Below are 9,649 nucleotides of genomic sequence, written 5' to 3' on the forward strand. Positions count from 1 at the left end.
TCTGATGGATTTCTGTGCCCGCCCTGGCTTCGCTGCAGAGACAGCGTAGGGAGAAGACGGAAAGTCAGAAACCGAAACAACCCTGCAGAGTTGCATCCCTAGCAGTGGCTTCAGCTCAGCGTTCCCTGTATTTCCTCCTCTGTGATGCTGAATTTATGATTGTGTGGTGCTTCACGATCCTCTCATGAAAAATGGTGCAGAAATATTACTTACAATTTTTTAATCGCATGTGAAGACTTCAACCAAGGATTAGAGACAATCACGTCGAGGAAGACGAGGAGTACCACTGTTTACATTTTTTTTCCCCCTTGTGTGTGAAGATTTGTAACGCTACTTTTTTCACTTTTAAGTTACGCTGCGGTATTACGGTCTCCTTTGAAGAGGTACTTTGCAGTAATTCAAAATTGAACACTACAAAAAGGGGGAAGACCCAGTTCTGTGCGTGCGTGCGTGCGTGTGTGTGTGTGTGTGTACACGCATGCCTGCGTACACAGCAGCGGCAACACTAAAAACCGATTTTGACCTCCTTTGAAGAGTCCACGCGGGATGCATCTTTCTTTTGTTCTATCCCCCCCCCCCCCCTCCCCCATTTCCTAGGACAGTTAAAAGACGGAAGGTACTGGTAGCAGGGAAGAGGTGCCCTCCCATTTCAATTTCAAGGCATATCGCTACTGAAAGAGTGCGAAGCACGAGAAGCCCCTGGCGCTGCCCCCGTAGCTTGGCTGAAACAATTCCCGTCCCTGAGCATCACCGTTCTGTTCAGCAGCCCTTGTGCCGTCAGCCAGCATCTCCAGAGAACGGCCGGCAGCGAAGGTGAGAAATACGTTGGCAAACACAACGACAGAATACTATCAAGATAGGCTAAAAAGCAAGAAAAGCACACATTAGCACTTCCGTGACGGTTCCAGAAGGGTCCACGGGAAAGAGGGGCTGGCCCCGAGCGACGGGGGCTGCGGCCTTTCGGAGGTGAAGGGCTGAGAGGCCATTTACTGCCAGTTTGCAACCGTGCCGTTTAACCCCCCTGGATCTCGACGACTTATCAGCGCTCTTCGTTAACGTCAAGCTATACGGTTGCTCCGGTGGCTATTTACTTCCATTCAGAAAAGCTGGATCAAATAATACAGGTTTCTCTATTACTTTTTTTTCACCCGGAACACATAAAAGGAGTCTCCTGCAGTAGGAAATGAGCGGTAAGACTCGGTTGTCGATGGAGAAAGCAAACAAGTACTTCTAGATGGTCTCAACGCGATCTTAAAATAGTGGGGAAGTTTTCTTTTATGACATTGACGGAGAGGCAATGATTTTGAGTAATGCGGGTTGATGTGAAGATGCTTTAAGATTAAATAAGTGCTATATAAAGGCCTGCCAGCCTGAATTCTAATGTGCTATGAGACATTTTGCATACTCTTAAATATGCAAAATGTCTTGTACCACACCGGAATCCGTTCCGACAAGGCTTTATATAGCATTTATTTACACTCATATTGTACTTCAAGGCAGAAGTGATACCGCTGGCTCCTCTTTGAACGGAAGGAACAAAAGGTGATGCTAATTGCTCTGTTTCTTCTCCGAAAAAGAAAACAAAACCAAAAACCCCCCACAACACAAAAAATAAAATAAAAGCAATCAAAAGTGGAAGCTTGTTTAATATTGCTCTACCATCATCCTGAAAGGCATAATAATTTGAGTTACACATCTGAACTGATTGGAGTTACAGAATCATATCTCCTTTTTGCATTTAACAATATATACAATATAAAATAAATACATTTACACAAATGGACATTGGTTGGAGCACACGGTATGATACACATCACAAAAATATACAGTTGATTGCTATACAGATGTGAAGCCCATCTACAGCTATAGACATGTTTGTTTTCATTTCTTGTTTTGTTTCGGTTTTTAACTACTGGCTATTATGCAACTCCTGGATTATTATAAGCAGTTTAATTTTTTTTGTCCGTTTGCGATCTTTGCACGATAAGACTGCCATAAAATGTTTTCCTAGGCAGGTAAACAGAGACGCTTAAATAATTAAAATACAATCACCAACACCCATTTTCTCTTCTATAAGAAAAATAGCAGTTTTAATTTTTTATATCTTTTTATGTTATCATTTAAATGCAAAATAGTGGAATAAATACAACAATCTGATCTGATTGAAACAAATGTGTAACTTCTGGGAGTTACACAATCATATTGCTTTAAATAAGAAAAAATTAAAAAATGAAGCAAAAATAGAAATTAAATCGTTATGGCTAAAACATACACCCTTTGAAATTTTCCCAACACTTCACATTAAGTAAGCGGTCTTGAAAGAACTCTTCTCCAGCAAGGTTTAAGATGAACAACATTATAAAGCCCGTGCGGTTCTTTTAGCTATGTTTCAGGTAACGCTTTTACAGTCTTGAGATACTCGATCTTTTGCAGCTCCAAAAAATTACGGAAAACGGAAACTAAAGGTTGCACCGTGTGCCTTTAACACATCTCCATTCTTTGTGTGGTTTTGTATACTTCTAGTCGATCGGCTCTTGACCCTGAAGCCCAAGTTCTTTAATGTGATACAGCAAAAACAATATTTATATTATATATTTATATATATATAGTGTACTTGAACAGTAGCAACTTAAACCCTGCACAAACTTTCTGGAAAATAAACTTTTTTTTTGCACTCTTACATATATAAATAATCTTATAGAATCAGCACCTTTTTCCCAGGAGTTGTATTTTTTTTTTTGGACGTTTTTCAAAAGGGATGTGCCAATTTCTGAACTCCTATCACAGCTATAAATTTCAAGTTATTGACCATCTGAATGAATTGCTAATGATGATTTACCTAGAATCACACTACAGTCACTTCTCTACTGAGAAAACACAATCTACAATATAGTCCCATATAGCTAATGATAGATACACAGTTTTTTTTTTCCTAGCATGAGGCCGATGGAGCATCAGCCCATTGTTATTTTGTTTAAAGCACACAACGTAGCAATAGTTTTGGAAACTTGTCCGCACCAAAAAAGTTTTGCAACAACACAGAGCGAGTTAATAACAACATCTGAGAGATGATTGAGTAAAAGCTATATTTACAGCGTTTAAAAATTAGACTTATCTATAATCTTGAAATATTCAAAGTTTTATTTCTAAGCTATACATTGGTATTCTATAATAAACTGTTACAGAAATTATCCCTTGTTTTGAAAATATTATGATTTCAGTGTGTATCTGTTCGTAACGAGCATTTGTTCGGAGTTTCGATCTCTTAATTATTACTAGGAAGAACCTTATTACCGGTAAGGAATAGAATATACTACTGTAATCTCCTGAGGAATTGTACATCCAATATTGTCTCTAATTCTACCCTGTGTCTATAAGCACACACCACAAGAATCCAAACACCACAAGAAGAACAAGACAACAGTCTTCGAATGCAACATAAAAATTCAGAAAAGCACAGCAAACATGAAACATTGAAAAGCTGAACTACATTTCTTTTGTTTGTTAGGATTACAATTTTAATTACATCTGTGTACATAGAATAAGGATGTTCACATAGTACAGGGAGCAGCTACTAACACTGGTACATTGGTATAGCATTTGATGGAGGTTATTGTTTATTGGTTATTTAGCGACTGTAGTTTTCTGGGGGCATCTAATCGGTTTATACATTAGATTACACCTCGTAACAGTCTTGAAACTGACTGACTTTCATGCTGTGACAATACTGGTTGAAAAGCACATATACTGGTTTAGCTACTTGTTAAAGATTGCCATTTACAACAGAAGATCTAAATCAATAAATAAGGTATAGAAGTGTTAAATTCTTCAATTTGGTCAGAAGTCTACTACTCTGATTTCTTAATTTTGCAAACGTCGGCATTTGCCTTATTGCCTCTAAGCTACTATCGGTTCATAGGGTTTTTCTGCGTGTGAGGTTATAATTTTGCAAACAGGCAGTATCTCGTTCATTTGCAACTGAAGCAGTTAGAAATCACGTAGCAACTATACCTCTGTACAGTCGCTGTCTCCTAACACCGTTACAGATTGGTATTTGACATGGAGTACTTATATGTTAGACTACTCGGATATACTGCAGGTGTAATCTAATCCTTTGAGTCAGTGAACATTTAGTTATAAACTGGAGCTCATGTTAAGAAACTGGATGTTTTGGACCAGACTGGCACACAACATAAATTGCATCCGTGATAATATGCACCTTCCCTTCGACTATTGCTTTAGTAAGATAAATTCCCACATTAATAAATGGCTGAAAACTGGTAAAGCTGGTACAAAAAAATCTCCGTTAGTAAGAAGAAACAAAACATTTAAAAAAATCTTCCTTCAGGATTCATTTGTCCTTCATTATTGTTCATCATTGTTCAAGCCAGCACAAAAATGCAGTATTTCTTTCTCTTTAGTATTGCATGAATGAATAAAGCTTAAACTATTCCCTGAAAAAGTTACATTGTAGCTAACCTAAGAAATATCTGGAAGACTTGAAAAAACAATTAAGGAATCAAATGGCTGTAACTGATCTAGATGGAAAATGCAATGATAAGAAGCAGCCGATGCATCGTCGCTTAGTCGTCTAATTAGAGACTGCTCCTATGAAATCTAATACTGCATTCAGTCAGTTCATCGTGTTGTACTGTACTGCTAGGTACGGTGGTTCTCTCTTTGATTCCTTTGTCATTGGGGACATTATGGTTCATAATAAGTTCACTGGCATCCATATTATGGATTTCCATCCTTTGGCAGGCCTGGCTTCCATCTCTCTTCAATTAGAGACCTCTTTTAAAAAGTTCAGCAGCAAAGTAAAAAGAGAAAAGGAAAAAGGAAAGGAAAGAACAGAAAGGAAAAGAGAGAAAAGGAAAAGGAAAAGAAAAACTGCATCAGAAAGACACAGAAGAAAAAGTCGAAAGCTGCTTCACAGTCTTGCTGCTAAATATCAGTGCAGTCATTTTTTCCTTAATTAAACACTAAGTTTCTTTGCCATTATTATCCTGTTTATTTTCCCTTTTTTTTTTTTTTTTTTTTTTTTTTAAAACGTGCATGATGGGGAAGCCCATGATGCTTTAGTCAGACCTTGGCTTCCAGCATTTCCAAAAAAAGTTTGTGCATGGGGACTTTGCCTTCCAGTTTGATGTTGTAGAAATGCTGCACAGCCTTGGTGGAGGTTTGCCTCAGAAGCGGGAGAGTCATCAACATCTTGCCTGCGCGACGTGGGTCTTCCATGTGCTGCCCGGCCTCATAATCCTGCAGAGCCTCATGTAAGACGTCCTGAAGTTTCTGCACTGCCTCAACATCCTCTATGTGCATTGAGTCTGCAAAACAAAGGAGCAACAGGAGGTTTCAGTTTGGCGTGCCAAAAGTCAAATAACGCTATGGCTGCACAACACTTTCGCTGGTTCTGTCCATCCTCTTTCACAAAGAAGGAAGATAATTACCCACTAATATCTGTATTGACCTTCAGGAAAGTATCTGGAACCGCTGTGGAGCTACAAGTGTGTAATTAACTCCTGTGTAAGTAATCCTTCTCCTCATCCTCCTCAAACAAGTAAACCAGTCACCCTCGCTGCTCCATAAACCATCTCTTACAGTTACTGCTTTGAAGAAATGATAGTGCCAAAGGGCTGTATGGACTGAGGTCTGCGTTTCATCAGGGAAGCGAGAATGGCTGCCCTACTATGGAAAAGCTGGGTAAAATTCTGTGTCGGGCTCCAAGGCTGTGGAGTCGGAAGCCATGGTCGTTGCCCACTGCTCAGAGATGCTAATCGCGGGATTAGGACCACTGCACTGACCCAAGGGAAAGCAGGTTTGATGTGATTTCCTGATAGGTTTAGCAAATTTTTTCCCCCTCAGGCACATTCAGATGGACAGGCAACACTTAGTATGTTCCTGAACAGCTTTTGTTCTGTGGAGCTAACATCTCCTCCTACAAGGTGTAATCCTTCTCTCCCACCCACTCAGAGGGTGGTTTATCCTGTTATCATTGGGGTTTTGCATTTTTTCTAAATCACTCAAAGCAAGCGCCTCGCCCTGTACCTTTCCAGGTGGGATGTTTTGGTGGTGTAAGTATTGAGTGACAAGCCTAGACACAACGCACGCCAGGAACTAAACGGAACTGCTACATGACCCGGAAAGATTAAAGCAATGGAAGTGTGAAATAAAAAGAAAAGATCTAACTGAAACAACTGTAAAGCCCTCAACAGCATAGATACAGAAAGGGAAGACGTCCCTGAGAACACGCAGTTACTGGACCACGCTAAGATGACTTCGGACGAGCAGCCCTAATTCTCTGACTTCTATGTGGTCATAAATGCCAGAAAAACCCTGATGTGGTCCAAAGTGAGGTGAACGCAAGTAAGGAAGAACAGTCACAGGTGAAAGAGGCCACCAAACAGCCCCTATCAGCTACCAAAATTTGGACGGTCGACAGACTTACAGAGCCAACAAAACACCATATGAAAATATAACTGCTGCGAGGGGGTCCAAGCCCTAGGGATAGGCTACACTGTGCAAGCTTAGCTCAGGGTGAGACTGGGATGTGGCATTACTAAAGTATATCCTTGAAAACCCTAGTTAGTACAATGCTGCTTTGCATCTTAATTTTTGGTTTTGGAATAAAGCTCCTGTTCCCAGACAGAATAACGACTGAGGAGTTGGATGGTGAAGAACCCACTTCTATCATCGTTTCCAAGCCCCGTCTTAAGCAGCCCGATGCCCTGGATCAGTATTTTGACAGAGCCTCATGTTTTACCCTGTTGATGATAACAACATCAAATTTTGCACGTGCTTCAAATACCTGAATTGCATTCAGAGAATTAAGATGCATCTAAGATTCATTTCCTAAAAGCTGACGTGCAACTATTTCCTCAGATAATTAGGCCGGATAGTAAATACCTCTCTCTTTTCAAACACAAACACGTAAACCAAAACACAAACCAGTAAGTAACAGGTTAACAAAAACGTTCCAGCTTCTATTGTCAAAACAAATGTGCAAATTGAAAAGGAAAAAAATAAAAGTTACAGCTCCCGCTCTAAAACACTTAATTATATACAAGTTTGGATCATTTAGCACGTTTTATTGATTCTGATGACAGTTTATCTGTTAATTACACATAATGGAGTCCTATGGGAATTTTACATGTTTAATAATTCTGAGTCTTAGCGAATACATGCTCTAAGAAGCACGCAGTTAAGACATACGCTGCAGGGATGTGATACTGCACATCAAGGTGCACGGTGCCGAAAGCAAAGAAACGCAAAAATATCTCTCTTAGGGAAAAAGGCTACAACATTTTTAAAAAGATGACAGGGAAATATTACCTCTAGCAAAATTTAGTTCTAATTAATGTGAGACCATTCCCCAAATCCATACATTTTTGATAGTTTTCTAATACGGCAGTTCTATTAAATAATTCTGTGTCAATAAGAGAAAATCCCTGAATTCTGTGTCCTACAAACAGATGTAATCGATACAGACATGCTAACGCACACATACAAACGTGACTGATGTCTTAAGCACAGTGTCCAGCCACCGGGCTTAATTTGGAATGCAAACTCCAAACAATTTGTCGTCTTTACTCCCGGACTCTCTACCAAGTCCTTGGATATTCACCGTTGTGCTACAGAACACGCGATGTGCTACTCCAAATAAGTCCTCCGTAAACCATGCACAGTTTGTGCAGAAATTACACATCTTTTCCTCCTCTCCGCAGACCCACAGTGCCAGGGCCAGATTTGCTGGGGAACCAAACGGGAGCATTTTATCAGCAACAAAGGCTTGGCGAGTCAAAGACCGACGTTCTTGTGAATTTTTTTTTACGCCGTTCTGCATAAGGAGACAGGCCTTTCTGGAGAACCTGACTATAAATGTTTAGTTTTTAACCCTGTGCAAGACCGGTCTGATTCTTCCCAGAATCGGTATTTGTAACTGCAACCATGTTTGAGTTTGAAAATAGATGGATGGAGTCCAGACTAATAGATTTTTTGCACAGAGATGAAACTTCCCCGAGATCTTTACCTCTGCAGTTTGGATAGCAATTTGGCCGGCAGCCTTAGGAATACCTATGCTCTACCTATTTCTTACGTAGAAACTGAGCGAGGAGGGAAAAGAGGAAGAGAACGCCCCCAGAAAACGCAAGAATGGAAGGTGAACCAAAACCTCCTCTCTGATACGGCTATTACACTCCATGCTCTCGCACTCTTCCACTGTGTGGACATCTTAAAACAAAGGAACTTATCCCCTCCTTGCAGGGGTGACTGTATAGCATCCCTCCGGTAAACAGAGCAATTGCTTACAGGGAAAAGTAATAGTAGTAAAGCATTTAATGTATTTGTTGCTGTCTTTGAAATCAATTTAGCAGCTGGGAAGAATGTGACCGGCCAGCTCTCCACTGGCCTAATGCAAGCACTCTGCTGCCAAACAGTGGTTCGTGGAGCAGTTTAGGAAGCTGTGCCTTGGGAAACAGACTTTGTCACAGGAAACGGGGTAAGAAAAAATAGCAGAGAGAGGGGCACTTCCAAACAGCGATTAAGACTTCAAACTGTTCTTTTAAAATGGCGATTTAGCTTGAAAGATTTTAAAATGATTTAATCAAATTACTATGATAATTTAACTTCCCATTTACAGAAAAGATTCAAACTCATTTCAGCTTTACTCATTCTAGGGTCTGCTAATGTTTAAATGCAAAATCTGTGCTATTTAATTAGACCATGATTCAGCTCGCAGATTGCTAAGGGAAATATTAATCTCTACAAAGATCTTTCTTCAACTTTTAGCCTTGCAGTCTGGAACTTCCACTTTATTCCTGATATTAAACGAATGTAGATCTTAATCCCTCAGGCGTAAGCCTTTGAAAATAAGGAAAATGGCTGAAAATGCTGAACTAGCCAAGGGGAAAAGAGCAGGAAAAATAAAAGAGAAATCTTTTCAGTAACTACAGACTGGCAGATGTAGAAGTGAATTCAGAGCAGGTTAACGTATTGCTGATAGACCCAATCCTCACTAGTAAGAGAGGGCAATGTTAACAAGAACCACTGTAATTTAAGGAAACGCCGAGTTTGTGTGACAATCCAGAAATAACGAAATAATTCCACAGACAATATGAAATTGAATTATAAGTTAGGTACAAAGTTTTTGAATGTTCTTCCTATACCAAGAAAAACCCTCGTAATGATATTTTAATTTTTTTTTTACTTTTTTTTTTTAAAGTGGCTTTATAGACAGTCTGGACAATTCACAATTTCATCCTACACAGGTAATATCCAGGGGAAACCTATACCCAGATGTAATACACTTAAAAATCAGTGCCTATATAAAGAATGAAATTAAACAGCGTAATTTGAAAGTGTTGTCAATTTAGCAAGCAAGCAGGATTTGATCTTAAATGCCCTGGCAAAAAAAAGGATCCCAGGCTGGTGAAACTGAAGAGCTCAACAGACAAACACAAGACTTGTTGATACAACGCGCTGCTGAGAACATGGGATTGCAGTCTAGAAGGGGGAAAAGTTGTTACTGATCAGTGCTGCGACAGGAGAGAGCGAGATCAACAAATAAGGACATGGACTCACTGAGCTCTGCTTTGAGAATCTCGTTTGATCCTTGCAAATGCTTTGTTTCACCATCGCAGGATGGGAAAAT

The 9,649-nt window shown here is 39.8% G+C and overlaps 1 protein-coding gene across 5 annotated transcripts in view; it reads right to left on the reverse strand.

Moving 5' to 3' along the window:
• Positions 1 to 1,628: 1,628 nt before the first annotated feature.
• Positions 1,629 to 9,649, reverse strand: part of ESRRG (estrogen-related receptor gamma) — a 266,930-nt gene continuing 258,909 nt past the window's right edge. For all 5 annotated transcript variants that reach the window (XM_009330202.1, XM_009330199.1, XM_009330200.1 and 2 more), the window contains one exon: positions 1,629 to 5,327. In XM_009330202.1, coding sequence (XP_009328477.1) covers positions 5,083 to 5,327 — 245 coding nt within the window. In that variant the 3' untranslated portion in view covers positions 1,629 to 5,082. The remainder of the gene's footprint in view (positions 5,328 to 9,649) is intronic.

This window comes from Pygoscelis adeliae, unplaced genomic scaffold, assembly GCF_000699105.1.
Source record: "Pygoscelis adeliae isolate BGI_AS28 unplaced genomic scaffold, ASM69910v1 Scaffold308, whole genome shotgun sequence".
In the NCBI taxonomy this organism is placed as follows: domain Eukaryota; kingdom Metazoa; phylum Chordata; class Aves; order Sphenisciformes; family Spheniscidae; genus Pygoscelis; species Pygoscelis adeliae.